Source organism: Xiphophorus couchianus, chromosome 21 (genome assembly GCF_001444195.1).
Source record: "Xiphophorus couchianus chromosome 21, X_couchianus-1.0, whole genome shotgun sequence".
Lineage (NCBI taxonomy): Eukaryota > Metazoa > Chordata > Actinopteri > Cyprinodontiformes > Poeciliidae > Xiphophorus > Xiphophorus couchianus.
In genome coordinates this window covers 16946805-16967062 of record NC_040248.1, presented here as the reverse complement: position 1 = coordinate 16967062, position 20258 = coordinate 16946805, and the positions used below count along the sequence as shown (strand labels likewise).

The 20258-nt window shown below is 41.6% G+C and overlaps 1 protein-coding gene across 2 annotated transcripts; it reads right to left on the bottom strand.

The window, feature by feature from the left end:
• Positions 1-1859: 1859 nt before the first annotated feature.
• Positions 1860-15045, bottom strand: LOC114136525 (myosin-6-like). Of its 2 annotated transcripts, XM_028004557.1 has the most exons (39): positions 14952-15045; positions 14830-14878; positions 13356-13567; positions 13093-13236; positions 12851-13007; positions 12737-12764; positions 12525-12630; positions 12349-12441; positions 12123-12186; positions 11813-11911; positions 11635-11738; positions 11414-11552; positions 11184-11302; positions 10947-11096; positions 10700-10870; positions 10178-10487; positions 10012-10091; positions 9721-9926; positions 8939-9062; positions 8718-8854; positions 8374-8629; positions 8047-8289; positions 7780-7956; positions 7552-7697; positions 7386-7476; positions 6915-7304; positions 6086-6212; positions 5872-5990; positions 5586-5782; positions 5325-5508; positions 5073-5238; positions 4865-4989; positions 4466-4774; positions 4163-4366; positions 3031-3327; positions 2820-2924; positions 2309-2404; positions 2089-2223; positions 1860-1998 (listed from the first exon to the last, which is right to left on the bottom strand). In XM_028004557.1, the coding sequence occupies exons 3-39, from the start codon at positions 13557-13559 to the stop codon at positions 1978-1980; spliced, it is 5823 nt and encodes a 1940-aa protein (XP_027860358.1). In that variant the 5' UTR covers positions 13560-13567; positions 14830-14878; positions 14952-15045; the 3' UTR covers positions 1860-1977. The 2 variants fall into 2 exon arrangements, with proteins under 2 accessions (XP_027860358.1, XP_027860357.1); XM_028004556.1 differs by having other exon boundaries at positions 14830-14983.
• Between the last annotated feature and the right edge of the window lie 5213 nt (positions 15046-20258).

Genomic DNA, 20258 nt, shown 5'->3' with positions numbered 1-20258 from the left:
TTTTTTTATTTATTTATTTTTTGGTACCTTATTTGCTGCCATTTTCTTAGTCATGATCCCTTCAGGTGATTATTACACTGTTCTTTGTTGTTCATCTTACACCTCTTTAGGAATCATCTTGTTGATGCTAAAATAACTACGTGTCAGACTTTGATATCGCAGGAATTTCGGTGTTAATTTTTGCTGCTAGAAACAAAGTGCTAAAAGATACAATTTTAAGAAAGATTCTTTCTTGGCCTGCAGGAAATTGCGGTGCAACCTCTCATTCTATCATCATGATTTCTGCTCTCCCTGAGCATTTGGATCTTGATCACTAGGACCTGTTTTCACTGTGCGGAGGAATATATTTCAAGTCCATCAATTTGGCAAAATATTTTATTACCAAGCATTGCACCTGAAATACTAAAGCCTATCAAATATTCCATTCTTACAGCTGATTGGCAGCAAATATTCAAAAATAAAAATTAAAAGGTCAATTACATAAAGCCTGGCTCAAATATACGATTCTGTTATATTTAAAGTGGAAAAACTGGTTATGCACCAAACGGTTTCACCCATTATCCCCATCAGAAATCTTCTTCCAGCACAATAAGTAACCTGTTGATACCAATAAGCCAGGGTAGCTGATAAAAACAAAGCCAAAGGGGAACCTATCTTGTATTATGCAACATGATAAAGGAGAGAGGTGTTAACACAGTGACACTGTTTATTTTATTGGGAGTGGTTCTGTAGAGTTATAGAAGAGAGCTTGGACTTTGAAATGTCACTGTGATTGAACCGCAACGTCACTGTTGCCACAATAAACATACACACTAGACACGCACCATCGTTTTTTTTACAAAATTAAAAATAATTTTAAAAAAGATTGCCTTGTAACATAGGAAGGTTAGGTTAGATTAGTGATTTTAAGGAATCTACTTTTAGCATTTTATAACGTGGCTGTTAGGCTGCAGAGACTCTTATCAATTTATTGAGCATGAGGAGGTGTGAGAAACTGGAAATAGGACAGGTTACCTAATAAAATGAACAAAGATATAGTTTAATCAGACTCAATAGATTATCATAGCGTTGATAGTTGACCCATCAGTATGGCAAAGTTTATTTACTTTAATTTCCCTAACAGGGTTTTTCAAAAATAACGACTTAACAGCTAGTGAAAAAAAAACACTTGGAAATTTTGTTTTGAAAGAAAAAAATTGACGTATCATTGTGATGATAAGTCAATTAAAACAAATAAGGGAAGCTTTGTGTCATGATGTAAGACAAGTGTACCAACGCTGCCCTCTAATGGACTAACGTCTTGCATTGCGACTTTAGTCACTATCTGTTGTTTTCTTTGCCGTTTAATCAGAACATTTTAGCAGCAACGGCATTTTCATTGTTTCACATTACTGCCTCCGTCTAAAGTTTGCACATACTCCACAGGGGTATTAATGTCATTCAATGAAAGATGCAACACGTAGCTTCCACTTTTAATTCAACCCTTATTTAAATGGATTAGTTTCTTGGCTCCGACCAAACCAAAGCAAGGCCCGAGACGATTCAGAACCCTGATTCATCTGTTCCGTCCTCCTGTCTGTACCGAGCCGCCTGCAGTCGTCCTCTTACAGCTCATCCCCAGCTGCACACTCAGCTGCTCATGTCAGCAGCACATCAGAGCCGCATGCTGCGAGAAGCACAATTCTCAGAATCAAAGCCAAGGCTACTTCTTTTTTTGTTTGTTTTTGTCATCCAAAAGTGAAAAAAAAAACATTCAGCAGTTTTGTACTGGTAGTAAAGACATCCTGGTTTTTGAAAAGGTATTTTAAGTGTTGCTGTAATCAGCTGATGGGTTTAAATTAAACCACTGAGACAGGCGGTGCAGGTGGCATGCATAACTCATTTATTCTTTATTCTGCTCATGTTGCATGGAGGATAAAGAACAACTACAAGGCTACGACTAAACTACAGGCACGCATGGGAGTCTCGGCGGCAGCTTCATTCTTCATCATGCGATTTCTGGAAAAAAAAAACAGACGGAAGACGTCACCTTTTGCAAAATGATTTAGAGCAGCAAATATTGAAACTTTGACGCGTTCGTCTCCGCACCTTAGCTCCGGGGTCTCGGCTCTTCGCTCGCAGCTTGTTGACTTGGGACTCTGCGATGTCGGCCCTCTCCTCCGCCTCCTCCAGCTCGTGCTGCAGCTTGCGCAGCTTGCTCAGGTTTACGTTGGACTGTTCCTCCTGAAAGAAAAGCCGGATCGGCGCGGTTTTAACACGACGGTGCTATTAACAAAGGAGGCAACCAAATGGAAGTGTTCCAGCTTACGGCCTCCTCTGCACTCCGCTTGTAGGATTTCACTTTCATCTGAAGCTTATCCACCAGATCCTGCAGACGGGCCAGGTTCTTTTTGTCCTCCTCCGTCTGTTCAATCAGCAGATTATGTTGCTTACTGAGCATGAACACAAAATCTTAGTATTTTTGGTCTAATTTATAGTGTAAATATCTTAGTACACTTTAAATACGACAAAACTGACTTACAAGTAACTTTTCAACAAGATATGGCAGCTTGTTTTAAGTCATTAACTACTCAATGTTGATGAAGAAGTTCTAGTTCCACTGGCAGATTATTTAACTTATAACAAGACATTTTTCCCGTGTTACAAGTGAAATAATTTACCAGTGGAGTCAGGAATTTTTTCATCAATATTAAGGAATTACTGACTTGAAGAAAGCGCCCATATCTTTCTGAAAAGCCACTTTTAAGTTGGTTTTGTCTTTGTTGAAGCGTACTATTTGTGGTAGAAACTAGTTTTTGCAGTGTGGCGGCGGGGTTGACCTGGTAGGTGAGCTCCTTGATGCGTCTCTCGTACTTGCGGACCCCTTTGATAGAGTCGCTGCTTTTTCTTTGTTCCATGTCGATCTCATTTTCCAGCTCTCTGACCTTGAAATGAAGATGTGGGGCGAGGGGGAAAAAAAGAGGTCACGTTTATAAAGCGTAAAAGGTGCTGTAATTTCCAGCAGCACTGTGACGGATGGGGACGGTTTACCCTGGCCTCCAGCTTCTGGACCTGCTTCTTCCCGCCCTTCATCGCTATTTGCTCCGCTTCGTCCAGGCGGTGCTGCAGGTCCTTGATGGTTTGCTCCATGTTTTTCTTCATGCGCTCCAAGTGGGCGCAGGTGTCCTGCTCCTTCTTCAGCTCCTCCGCCATCATGGCTGCGTCGGTGATGGCCTTCTTGGCCTTCTCTTCGGCGTTTCTGCACTCCTGCACGGCCTCCTCCACCTCATTCTGAATCTGGGCGACGTCTCCCTCCAGCTTCTTCTTCTGGTTCAGCAGGCTGGTGTTCTGGGAGATCAGGACAGAACGTTAGCTCGCCAGTAGCACATCTTGACTTACTGGTAACATAAAAATCATTAAAAACAGATTGAAACTGAACATTTCTAAATAGAAAAAAACACATTGCATAGCCATACAGGCAGGTAGGTAGATAGTAGAAAAAATACAACTTCAGAGCTTGTATGATATATTGGCCAGCAAATAAACACCAACCTTTTGCAATATGAATAATGCACACGCTGACATTGCGATGACGATGTGTTCACGATATTGTGCATCTCTTATAGGTTGCTATTTGTAGAATAACTAAGTCCAGAGATTTCAACTCAGCATGTTATGATTTTCATGTTTGTGTGTGTGTGAGTTAGTCATAATGCCAAAGGGGCAACGTAAACTCTCTGTTTAGTGTGTTTCAGATTTGAATTGCTTGGAGGTTGAGAAATCTCAAATTGTGTTCCAAAGATTGAAATGAAGATTGCAGAGAAAATCAGTTCAGAAATGAAAATCATACATTTTGAAATAGAAATGATAAAAATGCAGTAAAGCAAAGTAGCTCTTAAGTTTAGCAGCGAATCATGAGGCTTCAAGCAGATACCAACTTCAGTGTGATAAGCCAGCTTGGGTGCAGAGCTAGATTCTGGTCAGCACAGGAGTGGGAGCGGTCCCATGTTCACTGAACATGCAAGCAAGCAATAGAAAACTTGTTCACTGTGCAACTGCATATAAACATTTTTCAAGTTCTCATTATCCCTCCTACACTGATCCACCGGAAAGGAGGAGCCAAATTGTGAAGCGTCCCTCGTACCAACATGGGTACAGACTGGACATTTGTTGGCTGGTGTACCTGAGAGTGCAGCAGCTGAACTCTCTCGCTGACATCCAGCAGTTCCTGCTCCGCCAGCTTGCGACCTCTCTCGGTTTGCTCCACCAGAGACCTCAGCTCGTCGAGCTCCGCCTGCAGCAGGTTGTTGCGTCTCTCCACAATCGCGATGTTCTCCTTAAGATCGTCATTGGAGCGGAGCGCATCGTCCAGCTGCAGCTGTGAGTCCTGTTATGACGAATAATATGTAGATTCGGTTTAACCTTCATTGACAAGTGATGAGCCCAGAATGGAAAATCGAAGTGTCTGTGATGTTAGGTCTCTAACCTTTAGGTGGGCATGGACTCCTTTGAGCTGCTTCTGAGCCTCTGCCGCCTGCCTGTTGGCCTGGCTCAGCTGGATCTCCATCTCGTTGAGATCTCCTTCCATCTTCTTCTTCAGCCTAAGGGCCTCATTCCTGCTGCGAGTCTCCGCCTCCAGGGAGCTCTGCAGGGTGTCCACCGTCCTCTGCTGGTTCCTCTTGGCCTGCTCCATCTCCTCGTCCTTCTCGGCCAGCTTGCGCTCAATGTCCGCCTTCACCTGATTGAACTCCAGCTGGGTTCGGAGGATCTTACCCTCCTCGTGCTCAAGAGAACCCTGGCGCAAAAACAGAAAGCGGCTGGGTTTCCCGCAAAGCATCAAAGCTCACAAAGGTAAGTGCATGATGTATTAGACGTTTTTAATCACCTCTGCTTCTTCCAGAGCCGTTTGTATCTCGGCTTTCTCCTGCTCCAGCTGCTTGCGGATCTTCTCCAGCTCGTGGATATTCTTTCCTCCCTCACCAAGTTGCTCAGTCAGGTCAGAAATTTCCTCTGTTTTAGACAGAATTATTTAGTTTTCCATCATTCAACCATATCGTGTATATTGTGAAACTTGAATAATGAGTTCTACTTACCTTGAAGGTTCTTGTTTTCGCGTTTCATGGTCTCCAGATGATCCAGAGATTCTTCGTAGGAGTTCTTGAGCTTGAACAGCTCAGTGCTGAGGGAACGCGCCTCTTTCTGAGAACTTTCCAGCTCCGACTGAGACTCCTCGTACTTCTGCTTCCACTCAGCCAGGACCTGCGAGAATTACACGTAACAAATGTTCTCAACAAGCCTTCCTTTCCCCCCCGAAAGGACTCTGCGTATGTGCAATGTGTCATCACCTTGTCAAAGTTTCTTTGCTTCTTGTCCAAAGCTGCAGCAGCCGCATTAGATCTTTCCACATCCACCATGAGATCCTCGATTTCCCCTTGAAGCCTGTGTTTGGTTTTCTCCAGGGAGGAGCATTTAGCGTTTGCAGCTTCAACAGCTTCCTCAGCCTCCTGCAAGCGTTGAGCTAGCTTCTTCCTAAGAGGCAACAACATAATAAAGCAATCACAGTGCAGGCAAAACAAAAGAGAAGGTAATTGTTCTGAAGTCCTTACTTTGCTTCTTCCAGCTCTTCAGTTCTTTGGATGGCATCGGTTTCGTACTTAGTTCTCCACTGAGCCACCTCGGAGTTGGCCTTGGACAAGCTGCGCTGGAACTCGGCTTTGGCTTCCTGCTCCTCCTCAAACTGCTCTCTCAACAGATCGCAGTCATGGCGGGCAGACTGCACTGCATGGGCAAGTGCATTCTTGGCCTTTAAGAAATTGGAATAAAATCAAGTTGTCTGGCTGGTAGAGATTTTTTTTTTTAGTAAAAGCAGAACTTCCTGAAACCGTAGCTTACCTTCACCTCCTCCTCCAGCTGTCTCTTGAGGTCTTCAACCTGCTGAGTGTAGGACAGCTTCCCTCGGGTCAGCTGCAAGACCAAAGAGTCCTTTTCCTCCATCTGCCGCAGAAGCTCCCCTGTAAAACAAAGGCTCAGTCCGCAGATTGTCTTGTGGTTTTTCGGTGTCATTAAAGGTTAGCGATTTTATTTCAGCATGAGTGTAATTTGTTACCATTTTCAGTTTGCAGCTTTGCTTTTTGCATGGTGAAATCACTAATGGAGCGCTGGGCCTCCTCTGATTTTGTTCTGTATTCAGACACCTGGTCCTCCAGGGTACGGCACATTTTCTCCAGGTTGGTCTAAAGGAAAAGATTAACAAGGTGTCAAATTTATCATGTTTGAAGAAAACTTGCGACTGATTAATTCCCATGTTTACTAGGATGTAACCAGATCCCATTTTACAAGATGTTGAGGTATTAAAACATCACAATACTTCTTGTTGAGGAGACTGTTATCTCGCGGGGACTATGGTTTTGTCTGATAAAGTTGTAACATTAGATGCCCCAGCTATAAATAATATAGACATGATGGTAATGACTGTTAGCTTAGCATAAAACTGCTAGAAAACAGGCATATGGGAGTTTTCTTCAAAATATCAGCAGGCACTAAACTAAAGACTGCTTTTATTAAAAGATGCAAAAATACTCAATATAAAAAGTATATACTGTTAAGCTTCTGACTCATGTTACTGTAAACGAAAAGTGCAAAGTAGCAAAAACATCCAATATTGTGTTGCAGGCTGAAGCCACAGTATGTGTATGCACAATGTGGAATGAGTTAACTCAATACAAATCATGGAAAGGTCCTTTAGTGTTTACAGGAACAATGTCTTTTCTAAAGACTTTCTAAATCACCAACACTGAAATTGAGGTTTTTCTGTCACTTTTACGCACACATGTGCACATTTATTTTATTACAAACTAATAAAATAAATGTTTGTGAGGGTGAGAAACTAATCTACAAAGGATGTAAGCAATCTTATTTTTCTAGGCGTATCTTACTTTCACTTTGGCGATTTGCTCCATGTTGGAGATCACATCGTCCAGCTCCAGCTTGAGCTCGCTCTTCTCCTTCTCCAGCTTCTGCTTGACCCTCTGCAGGTTGTCGATCTGCTCTCCCAGGTCGGCCACACTGTCTGCGTTCTTCTTCCTCAGTGCAGCCGTGGTGGCTTCGTGCTGCAGGGTGGCCTCTTCGAGGTCCCTGCGCATCTTCTGAAACTCAGCCTCCCTCTTCTTGTTCAGCTCGATCTGGGCCGAGGTGGCTCCTCCGGCCTCCTCCAGCCTCTCACTGATTTCCTCCAGCTCCCTGGCCAAGTCGGCTCTTTGCTTCTCCACTTTGGCCCGGGCAGCCCTTTCAGCCTCCAGCTCCTCCTCGAGCTCTTCAATTCGGGCCTTGATGGAAGTCGCCGACATTGTTAGAGGCACGGCTAATAAAGAGAAAACGAAGCATAAGCTATCTGCAGACGCGCTTACCTGCAACTCCTTCAGTTTTTTCTGAAGTTGAGCACCCATCGCCTGCTCATCCTCAATTTTACCGAGTTGCTGGCTGATTTCAAAGTCTTTCCTGCATTCAGAAACAGAAACATTTTATTTTAGACAACTGTCATAAAAATTACATCTGCTGATTTGTAAATTTTACTTTTTAAGCTTCTCCTCCAGCTGCTGTTTGTCATTCTCCAGGTCCATCACATTTTCTTGGGTCAACTTCAAGTCCCCTTCCAGCTTCCTCTTGGCTCTTTCCAGATCCATTCTTATTTTCTTCTCTTGCTCCAGTGATCCTTCAAGCTGAAGCATCATTCCAAACAATTAGCTCACCAGTTTGTTTCTAGTCCACCCAAGGTGCTTTTCTTTTAAAGCGAGCACTCACGTCATCGACTTGCTGTTCCAGCTTGACTTTGGCCTTGGTCAGAGAGTTGACTTTGTCCTCCTCACTTTGCAGGTCATCCAGCGTCTGCTGATGAGCCTCCTGAAGAGCTTTCTTTTCTTTGGTCAACTTGGCAATGATTTCATCCAAAGCTGCCATCTCCTCCGTCAGGTTTTTCACCTTATAGGAAGCACACAACATACTAGCATGAAGAAGGAAATTATTCCCAAAGACAAGAATTACAGACCAGACAGTTAACATGGAGTATACCTTGTTCTCAGTGGCGTGCTTTTCCTTTTCCACTTTAGCCAAAGTCAGCTCCAGATCATCAATGTCTTTCTTAAGCTCTGAACATTCGTCCTCAAGCTTCCTCTTTTTGGCAGTCAGCTCTGCATTCATTTCCTCCTCATCCTCCAGCCTCTCTGTCAGCTCTTTCGCTTTGGCCTCCAGTTGGATTTTGCTCTTGATCAAACCTTCACAGCGCTCCTCAGCATCTGCTAGATTGTCTTGCTCCTACACAGAGGAAATTAAGCTTGTATTATATTCTACAGCAGCTCTACGCAACTGTTAAAAAGTAAGATAAGGTATTCATCCCACCGATTGAAATTGGAGCTGTAAATCATTCTTCTCTTGGAGAAGGGTGACCATCTTTTCCTCAAGCTCTTTCTTGCGGGCTTCGGATTTGGCGTAGGCCTCCTTGAGCTTGGTAAACTCCTCTTTCATGTTTGCCATCTCCTTTTCGGTCTCAGCTGATTTAAGCAAAGGCTTGATCTTGAAGAACATCTTCATCCAGGGCCAATTCTTCACACCCATGAAGGCACGAATGTTCCACTGGATCACCAGCAAGGAGTCCCTGTGGAGAATATCAGGATGTTTGAGTTTTCTTTGTCAGAATTATGTTGTTGTTTTTTTTGCCGTGAAAATAAGCAGTGACCTCCAACCTGCGTTCAACAATTTTCTGGAACTCCAGCCTGGCAAGCAGTCCTCTGGATCTTGCCTGAATCCCAGTAATGATGAGAGCTAGACGGTCGTCTCTCATCTCTTCCAGTACCCCCAGCAGGCCGGCTTTGAAGAACACCTGATAGTGACAGATTCTTTTGTCAACAGACAGGAAATGTTTTTCTCAATCTGTTCTTAATGGTTTTTAATGTACAGAACCAACCTTTGTGTGTCCCAGCTTGTACTGCTCATGATCGATATCCAAAGACCCCAAAAGTTTCTCAGCTGCTTTTTTATTGTCAATGAACTGCCCTTCAGGGATGGCACTTGGGTTCAAGATGCGATATCTGAAACAGTGCAACTTTTGGAGGTAAATATGAAAATTTCTAAATGAAAATGTAAACTGCGAAAGTCTAAAGTTCTCAGGGGTGTTGGCAAATTTGTCTCATTAAAGACATGGTCTAATTACATAATACTGCATGTTTGTTGAAATGTAGTTTAGGTTACTTCTGTCATAGCGCCACTTTTTTTTTTTCTTTTCCCAACCTAAATAATGCCCCTCAAGCATTTGGCATGCTGAGGTAAGTAAAGCCGTGTGTGTAATGCAGCATGACAATAAGACATTTTATCAGGTTATTGCTACAACATTTGCAAAGTGTTCATGTAATTTTGTAGCATCAAATATGACATGTTTAGATTTTCAAACAATAGTCAGATAAGATATTGTTTGATGTAGGTATTACTGTCAAAGGTGTGGCATCTGTCTAGATGTTTAGTGACTTTATTTCCATTGGTCATATCACTATGAGAAACCAACTTCAGGCAACCCAAGAGAAGCATCATCAACATTGCTGTAGAGAATGTACCAAAAATGACAACTTCTGACCCAACCATCAAACTTGACGATGGTTCTTCAACAAATTAGGTGCCATGCTTTGGAACATCATTTATACCCAGTTGGAAAGGATCTTACAAACAACATGAGAAGATCATGGTTTTTCTTGCCTTTGCTTGAAATCGCCGTATTGAATCCTGTTAGGGAATCCCTTTCTGCAGATTCTAATTCCTTCCAGCACACCATTACAGCGCAGCTGGTGCATGACCAGAGGGTTCTCCATAGCCCCAGGAGTCTTGGTCTCATTGGGGATGATGCAACGAACAAAATGAGGGTGAGTTGACCTTAGGTTGGTCATTAATTTGTTCAGATTTTCCTATTAATGCAAGTACAGCATAAATAAGATATTGGAGGCAGAATATTCAGCTTTGGAAATGCCTAAAACATGATATGTACTCTACCCTGTGCAAAGCAGACACAGTCTGGAAGGAAGAACCTTTCTTCTTTCCTCCCTTCCCCCCTTTGCCTCCTGCATCCTGGGCTGTATGAAAATTATAGATGTTCAAGTTTTAAATTACTGTTTAAATTCATTGGAAGTAATAATCAGTAAGGTGACAGAGACCTCACCTGAATCAGAGCCAGCATACCCAGCAAATAGCATAGATAGTAACTTCAGGTTAGACTTCTGATAGAGTCCAACCACAGTCTCATTCAGTGGATCTTTATTCTTTTCCAGCCAGTTGGAGATGTTGTAATCAACAGTACCAGCATAGTGAACCAAAGAGAAATGAGCTTCTGGTTTCCCTTTAACGATTCTGGGCTTTTGGAAGTTGGGGCTTTTACCCAGATGGTTGTCATATAGTTTTGCCTTAAATGTTGAGTCACTGGCTTTTGGGAACATGCATTCCTCTTCAAGGATAGACATGATGCCCATCGGCTGTTAGGGTAGATACATGAAAGATTAAACATCAAACACTCTGCAAGTTTAAAATCCCTTAATGTCCCTTAAAGGAAAGAAATGACAGCATGAACATGAATTCAGAGGATTTTCCTTTTCCAGGTAGTTGGTGGCGACATCTGAGCTGAGGAATCAAAGACTAAATCCTCAGATGACGCCTTATCTGCTCTTAGACTAGATGATGTACTAACCTTTTCAATGAGTTCAATGCAGGCTGCCAAGTCCATACCAAAGTCAATGAACTCCCACACAATGCCCTCTTTCTTATACTCCTCTTGCTCCAACACAAACATGTGGTGGTTGAAAAACTGCTGCAGCTTCTCATTGGTGTAGTTGATACACAGTTGCTCAAAGGTGTTGAACTAGAAGCCATAAGCAAATGCAGAGTGAGATCTTTTCTTCTACAGATTGGATGCCCATAAAACCGCAAACTCTCACATCAAAGATCTCAAATCCAGCGATGTCCAACACCCCGATGAAGTACTGCCGAGGTTGTTTGGTATCGAGGGACTGGTTGATTCTCACCACCATCCACAGGAACATTTTCTCGTATACCGACTTTCCCAGAGCACCGATAGAGTAGTACACCTAAAAATGGGATGGACACAAACTGATTTAAACTTGATATTTATCAACTCTGCTGATACACACAAAATATAGATGCTTTTTGGTTACCTGCTGCACACTTTGGCCCTTGGTGACCCACTCGTTGCCTACTTTAACTCTCGGGTGACAGAGACCCTTGATGAGGTCAGCAGAGTTCAGGCCCATAAGATATGCCACTTTGTCCACATCTAAAATTGGTTATTGTGTCAGATTATTGCTATTATTACAATCTATGGGATCAGAGATTTCTATAGTTACTACGATGTCAATGTGTACAAACAGCCAGTTTCATTGCCTACCCTCTGTGCCGTCAGGCTCTGCTTGTTCTTCCCTCTGTTTCTGCTTGAACTTCATATTTCCATAATGCATAACAGCTCCAGTCAACTTGTAGATGCCATTCTTTTCCTCTTGGGTGAATCCCAGGACATCAAAAGCTTCCTTTGACCAGATAAAAATTCATTTGATTTAGTTTGGATACTATGTGCAGGCGGATTTCGGCCAACAGACTGCATTTACTTACATCAGTAGCCATTAGCTCCTCTGCATCGTTGATGGAGGCTACGGTTGTTTCTCCTTGAGAGATGTACGCATAGTCATAGGGGTTGTTGGTGATCAGCAACATTTCTGTTAAAGGAATGAAAAGGTTCATTTGAGGTGTTTTACAAGACTTGTATACTCTTTGTTTGCTGTGTGCTCACCCAACAGCTCTGGCTTCCTTTGGGACAGAATCTGATAGAAGATGTGATAGTCTCTCTCAGCTTTGAGCTGATAAGTGACACGAGATTTTTCCAACAGATCTAAAAAAATATATGTAATGATTACATTTAGGGTGTCCACAAGAGATCAAGCTAAACTTTAGTCACTAGCTTTGTATTCGTATGAATGTAAAGCCTTGAAAAATAGACTGAAGGGAGTCATTAACTTTCACAGTAGTGACGTGGTTTTACTAGAAAATCGTTCAAGAAAGGATGTAAACATATTGGACAGCTTTTATCAAAGCAGACTCACATGTCTCAATGTCAGCTGAGGACAATTTTCCACTCACCCCAAAGTGAATTCGAATGAATTTACCCTGTAAAATGTAGTTCAGTTAAAAGAATTAGTGAAAAAAATAATCATAACACGCGCGCACACACACAACTCATGATACTCTGTTATTTCTTCAACTTGATGTTTAATCTTGTAGGCTCTCCAAATGCAACAACAAAAAATAGGAAGTGATAAATGTTCCTACAAATCTGGAAGAGTTGTCATTTCGGATGGTCTTGGCATTTCCAAAAGCCTCCAGAGCAGGATTGGCCTGGATGATTTGATCTTCCAGGGTTCCCTGTGTGGAAGCACAAGGTTTAATCACTGTAGCCGTAGATTTTAGTTTATTATTCTATAAAACATTGAGAGAATAATATTAACCTTTTTCTCCTGACTTGGATCTTTCTTTCCAGAAACAGCCGCAATGCTGGCAAAGTACTGGATGACCCTTTTGGTGTTTACAGTCTTTCCTGCACCAGATTCTCCACTGGGCAGAGAAAACATGTAGTATATATAATAAATATGATGTAAAGATTAAAGAAATCAGCTTGAAAATATAATCAAAGCAGCTGAGAGTATCATACATAACTTACGTGATGAGGATTGACTGGTTTTCTCTGTCTACGATATTAAACAAGATCTGTGTTAGTCCTCTTGTCTTTTAGGGTCTGGATAATTTCTGATATTCTTTTCTAGCTGGAACTCACCAGACAACATGTACTGATAGGCGTTGTCAGAGATGGAGTAGATGTGAGGAGGAGCTTCACTCCTCTTCTTTCCTCTGTAGGCATTAACCACCGATTTATCGTACACTGGCAGCCACTTGTAGGGATTGACGGTCACGCAGAAGAGTCCTGAGTAGGTCTGACACCAGAGACGGACAGCAAACGTATCACTTACTGTATAGTTGCAAAGAAGCAGCTTCTTGATTTTTGTAGTGACTGCTCACATAGATCATCCATGCTGCGTAACGCTCTTTGAGGTTAAACAACACAGCAGGCTCATGGAGGAAGGTGAACATGGCCATGTCTTCGATTTTATCGAACTTTGGCGGGTTCTGGGGGTGGACATCTACCTCCTTAACTGTAACAGTCTGTAGGACATTCATCACAGCAAACATCTCTTTTAAAATTCATTTAAGATCCACTAAAAGTTTTTTTTTACCACAACTATTTCTCCAGGTTTATAAATGTACATTTGCGCCCTACTTACCTTTCCAGTTTCAGTGTCAACAGTGACTTTGTCCCCATCTCTGCTGGTAACTGTAGCCTTAACGTACTCCACTTCGGGATCGGGCACAAAACAGGCCCTCTTCATGTCAAAAGGTCGCGTTTGGGCCTCCAGTCGCTCCCTGTCGGATTTTCTCAGGAAGGACGCTGCTGGCCCAAACTCCGCCATTAAGGCGTCGCCTGACATCTTGAAAGCTGTGAAGTTGGGGTTTGATTTCAAAAGATTTAGGCAGTGAATTACTTTCACCCTCTAAAGAATCCAAAGAAGTTCTGAACCTAAATAAAACTAAACTAGAAATGTGTTAAAAGCCCGCGAAAAATTGTCACACAAAAAAAAACTCCCAAGAGTTGTCAACTACAATCTTTATTGTTTTTTTGTTTTTTTAATTCAAAATGATAGGACATAAAGGTGTGAAGACTATTTACCAGGAAAAAAGCTATTGGAACACAGAACTGCAAAAAAAGAACAAAATTAGTAAGTCAATATGATTTTTTTTTTTTATGACAATAAATGAGATTAATAAATATTACTATTTCAAAGGGGAATAATAAAGTTGTGCTAAAAGATGGTGATAATTACAGCATGCGTGAAGGACTGGCTGAAGAAATTGCATTTTCTTTGCTCTGCAGTCATTTTAGGAGCTGTGTGAGAACAGAATATGATTATATCACAACGCTCTAAAGAATTCATAAATATGTGCTGCAAAGAAATTAAATGCACATTTCAAATACAATCATCCCTAAAATGCTAATTATTTGGTTGACCGATTTATCAATTATTCAGCTGATCGGTTACTTAATCTGAAGCATCATTTACTTACTGTGATCAACATTGTTTCCCATGATTATTGGTCTTATTGCATCAACAAGTCACACTTGCTAATTTATTTCATTTCATGTATTCAGTGTTTATTTGATCATTTTCTTTACTCTTAATCTTCAATTCTCCAATGTTTCATTAGCAGCGATATTGGTTATTGTTGGTTATTAATATTAGCAGCGCTGTTTTTATCGACTTTTCCATGATTATGGCTAATATAAAACTACATTATTATTACTATATGTGAAATATAGACTGCTACGCCAAACACTAGACAGGTAAATTACCCTAAAGTCATTTATTTTCTATTGGGGACATACTACTAATTAAAATCAGGAAGCACTGAGCAGGTCTTGGCTGTTACTGTCTTAAAAAATGCAATGTCTCATTAAAAGGAAATGATGATTTCTGCAGCTGTGCAGAGGCAGAGATGCTTTTCTGCCTGTATTTTGTCCTGATTCATGTATGGTAACAGGTTTGCATTTCTTTCAGAGTAAATTTAGAGGTCTTATGGTTGGACTCATTGCTCAGGTAAAGTAATGTGAAGCAGACCTCTGAGAAGTAGAGGCTTCTTTAATTTTAAGTATATTACTCGTATATATAAGTATTAAGTATTTAAGTATAAAACCCTCTTTACCTGTTTGATCCTCCTCTTCTCTTTAGCTGACTTGTTCTGCTGGACGAGTCTTTAAAAGGCGAAATGTTGCATCAGATTTTGGGTCACTGACATGATTAGTGATGAAATGATGGCGTACTGACCGGCAGGTGTGCTGTTTCTGTCCTTGCTGCTGCTTTGGATCTCCTCTTTTTATACATCCAGTAGGCAGTGCTTTGCTGAAGCAGCTCCCCCCTACAAGGACAGAGCAAGAGCACAACAGGGAACATCAGCATTTAGAAATAAAAGGTGTGGACAGTCATAGCTGCCATGTTTCTATTGGCTGTTGCACATAAAGTCTATCAGAAGGTTCTAAATCAGGATCTATTTCGGTCCTGACCTTCTTGAAAGACGGCAGACAAACAAATACTGAAATCACAGAAAAGATTCCTGCCGAACGCTGAAGGTGGCGTGGGACTTACGAAACAAATTTTCAGGATTTTTGTCTAAAATGTGCGAAATATTTTTTGCCGTTACAAATTCTTTTGCCAATTAACTCAATAAACATTTGTTTTGTACGGGGAAAATGTGCAGAAAAAGCCATGGTGATATTTTCTTACAGTTTTTCCAAAATGGGAAGAGAACCTTTCACCCACACTACAATAAGATTGAACATCACACTGTCAGAGTCCCTATTGTCAGAGGATTCAATTGTCCTGGACGACAAAGATAACCTTGTGAATACTTGGCTTGGATTCTTTCTCTGAGACCTTCCTTGCCTCCCCTCTGGACTTCAGTGTGCCCTCCTCTGTCTGCAATAAAAGGTTGGGTGGGACAGCTGCCTGCTCGCAAATCTCTCCGTACCGTGCTGGAAATAAATACATTCACCTCAGACGGGATATCTACCGCCTTTCCAGTGAACTCCGTATCATTAGCAGCAGGATCAATGCTGACAAGAAGTGTCACGTTAACAGAAGACATCTTTAAGTCAGGCGTTTATTGAGTCGACCACCTTAAGACCCCCTGAAGAACCATACGAGTCCCTTTGACACTGAGGATTTCACACGTTGGGAGTTCAGCAACCTCATGGGTCTCGTTAATTGGCTGTCTGCTCCTCGTGTCGCACTCCTCAGCCCACCGAGGCTCTCGTTCTCAGCTGTCTTTTGTCCCTTTCACAAATTTCAACAACTAGCTTTTCGAGCCTCCTCAGCCCTTCTATACGCAGCCCATATGAATACTTTAAACCAATGCAGAGGCAGAACAATTAGGGCCAATTAAGAGTTGTTTTGTGAATAAACAATATAGTTTGAGTCTGGCATATTTACAGCCGCAGTAGGAATCTTTTTGTTAGATCTGTCACTGAGTCCTGATAGCATGAGACAGACAATCTGTAAAAGGACCACAGGAAGAGTCAGAGGAGCTTGATTTTTCTGCAAGATTTCTGTCTCATAATATACTATAAGTACACAGTGAAAATTTTAAGAAATATGTTTTTTTTTTTAAACATTTTTATAAAAGTTACATTCCGCAGCTTTAATGCACTCATCTTAGATGGATTTCAACAACCTTTCCATTAAAGTCTGGTATTCATTTCTATTCGTCCATCTTAACTCTGATACCCCTAAATAAAGAGTATGGCACAACCTACTGCATTGGACAAGTAGGGAGAGCATTAATCAGAGAAGCAGCCATTAGATCTATTAAAGCTTTGGAGGAGCTGCAAACATCCAGGTGGGAGAGTCTGTTGAAGGGACTTTCAGTCTCCAACCCCATAAACATGACTTTTATTGAAGAGTTGTGAAGAGGAAGCTATTTTTTTAACATCTTCTGGCTCTAGTGGTCATTATTTAACAGGAGAGGAAATGGACTGAGAGGGAAAAAGGGCGCAAACAGACAACAAAGGTCTCAAGGTCAGGGACTCAACCCTGCACTACTGCTTTGAGGATAGCATAAATAGCCTCTACCCATGGGAGAAGAAAAAATATAATGGAAATTCTCATGTAAAGGGCAGAGGAAACATGTAGAGGAATTGGATCTGGTCAGCTAAGACAGAAACAGAATTTTAGTGTGCAAAGGAAGCTAACACGGCACCATTATCACCGTGGTAGTAGCAAGCATCATGCTCTGGGAATGCCTTTCTTCAACAGGAAGTTACACTTGTTAGGAAGATGGATGTAACTGGAAAGAGTCAAGACTTGAGTGGAAGTTCACCTTGGCATCAGAAGATTCTCTAAATTAAATTGTAGCCGTGAAAATTAAGTGGTTTCAATTAAAACACAAAACAGGTATCTATTTAAAAATATGTGACATGTAAGTACAAATAAATACAAAGTGTATTAAACTACAGTATTTAATGTTGGGGGTTAATAGACCGGCTCCATTTGCCAAAGGATAATGCAGCAAATTGATTTAATCCCATTTCAGGGTCTAATTGTCTTAAATAACATCAGAACACATCTTGTGACAGTCCTCTGGGTGTCAGCCAAAGGATTCCTGAGCACAATGCCTTAAGAAACAAAGCAGACTTAAAGGCGTTTATGAGACCGTGTTGTCTTTTGTCCTCCTTTAGCTGGGAGATGAACCACATGACTTTCACAAAGCCAGTACAAATGTCAATGGCGCACTGAGACGGAGAACAAAAGGCCGAGTGGCAAAAAGTGTCACAGCAGATAAAAATGAGGCTGCCTCCCTGTCGTTATCCTCAATATTAGTTATGTTTTTTTAAAAAGAAAACCAATTTGAACCTACATTCTGAGACGTTTTTCCAGTTATGCTCACACTTTCCAGCCAAAGCCGCCATCAGAGACGCAGCTGTCGCCGGGGCCGCCGCCGTGCACGCCCCGGGGCTCTGACAGCTACTTCATGCTGTAACTGCACACTGACCGCGCATCTTGTTGGGCCCGCATTGTTTCCTTCCATTTAGCCTTGAGGACAAAGATAAACCTGTGAAATAGTTTCAGGATTCCTTCTGTGGAGCTTAAGTGAACGAAGGCTCCCCGCTGTGTCACTCGTCCTCCTCAGCTGTAGCAACCTTCGTGACCGCGCGCAGATAAAAATAACACCTCCATGTTTGTTTTGGAAGCGGAAGATGCATATTATTTCTTCGTCTGCGTCATAATGTATTACATAATAAGACACCTTTTCCTTTGAGTAAGTTAAACGGGTCGTTTTAAAGTTTTCTTCCCTTTTTCTGGCCCCAGAGAAGATTAGCTAAGGTAAATGTTTAAATTCAGACGTGTTGACAGTCAACTCAAGGATCAAGAGAGTTATTTCTTCACCATGCAGAGTGTCAGCCTGCCTGGAGGGTGATCACTTGTCTCAGACATGTCTGGAGAATGAATCTTCTCCTCCAAGACCTCTGCACTGTATAACAAGCCTCTTTCATCACTTGATAGCTCCCAGACTCTGAGATGTCTTTTGACTTCCTGTCTGCCAGTTACTTCTCTTACAGAAGTGTCACTCTTTCAGACTTATTGCTCCTGACATATTCCTCATGCCAGCAGCTATCTTTCTCAGCTGGGACTTGTACAGCAACCTCTATTGTCTCTTTAGGGCAGCCATTTGCACCCGGGTGCTTTGTTTGAACCAGCAGGAAGGTGAGGGCAGGGGTGTGCATGTGGGAGATGCAGTGTGTAGGTGGGAATGGTCAGGTAGAAGACAGAGAGAAGGAGCTCATCGACAGAACGGTTTCTCATTTTGTGATTAAAACCAGTGTTTAGTCTGATTCTGCGTTGGTAGTGGCTAAATATATTACATTTTGCAGCATTTCTTCCAGTACATCTTAAAATATCTCTGCTATGTTCAGGGTGATTTGTAGTGTTGGTTGTAATGTCACATAATATTTTGCAACTTTTGGTCTTGTTTGTTTACATTCCCTGCCTGACCTGTAGCAAAGTTCAAATTGGACGTTTTTTACTTTACAAAAACAACTTTTTTTAATGCATCTTATCGCATTTTTTAACGCATTTGTGGATCGCATGACTGAGAGCAGTTGTCTTATCAACCCGAGCTGTGGATTTCTGCAGCTCCTCCAGTTACCAGGGGCCTCTCAATTTGCTTACCAACAAATATCTGAGGCCTTCACAGAACAATTGGATTTATTTTGAGAATAAATCAAAGCCTGTTTATTGATTATAGGTGGCATCCAAAGGCAATGGCTTGCACAGGATTGCATGAAAGGGTATCAGAGTAAAATGGGTAAAACAGATTTAACAATTTTTTTATTATAAAATATTTAAAAGCCTGTGCAATTTCCTTTCACTTCGTCCACTGGTCTATCACATAAAATCCCCCCAAAAATGCATCAATATAAGTGGTTGCAAGGAAACAATTGTGGAAAAATGATGGGACCACTTTTCCTGTACCCATGGTAACCTTCATTTTGTCCCCTCAGCATTACCCAGACCATGATGCTTAAGGTAACGTGTGCAGCCTCTCTAATAACGTGGTTTGTTTTACAGACGTATGCCAGCCACCTCAGCCTGGTCCATCTCTTCGCCATGTCTCTGATTTCACACCTCCTGTTCAGACGAGCTGCTCTAACCTTCAGGCTGTGACACACCGGCGTGCAAATCCATTCTCAGCTGTTGTCGCACCGTCTCCACGGCTGACGTCCTTTGTCTTCAGAGATAGGCTGAGTCAGATGACACAAACAAAGCAACGTCTGCCCACCTGTTGCTGTCTCGGGGGACACCAGATTGGGGAAAGCAAAACACTTGAACAAAGCTTGAGCAAAGCCAAGATAATTAGATAAACAACCTTTTCACAATGCATATTATATTTTACTGTATAAGGCTACATCTAGTCTATAAAAACTGTATTTATGTTTTTTAAAAAAACAAACATGTTTTGAGGTGGAACTGTCCACTTAATGAAAGAAAAAAAAAATTTGTGTGGCTATTGCAAAAACAAATAAATAAAAATTCTTAAAACAGTTTTAACATATGTTTATAAGTGGTGCCAGTATCTATCCAGGGTGCTGCATTAAGAACAATGTCCCTCATTGTCTTTAATCAAAGATAACTATATTTGTAATTAAGAATCTTTCAGCTTTTTGAATAAATAATGAATAACTATCAACTGTCTGTTGCACTGACTTAATTAAGCCAGGTGAAATATAATTACTACAGGGGTTTGCACCACCTGTATGTGTAATATTAAAAACGGCCTAAATAGCCAAACCTATCAGAGTACGAAAAACTTTGCTCTGGTAATATGACCAATACGACCAAAAATAATAATAATAATAAAAGGTAACAAATCATTGACAATATTATTAACTTTATGAGAGGTTGATATATCTGTCAGCCTTATCCTGTCCAAGGATGAGAGGTGCAAATTGGAATCCATGTAAGAGGATTTCTTTTGTGGACCTTAGCATGCCACTTGAGGAGCTCCTTGAATGTCAAGCATTCACACCTCGGGTTTAGCTACGATCTCGCTCAACGCCAACCCTCAAAAGTGTCTCCATG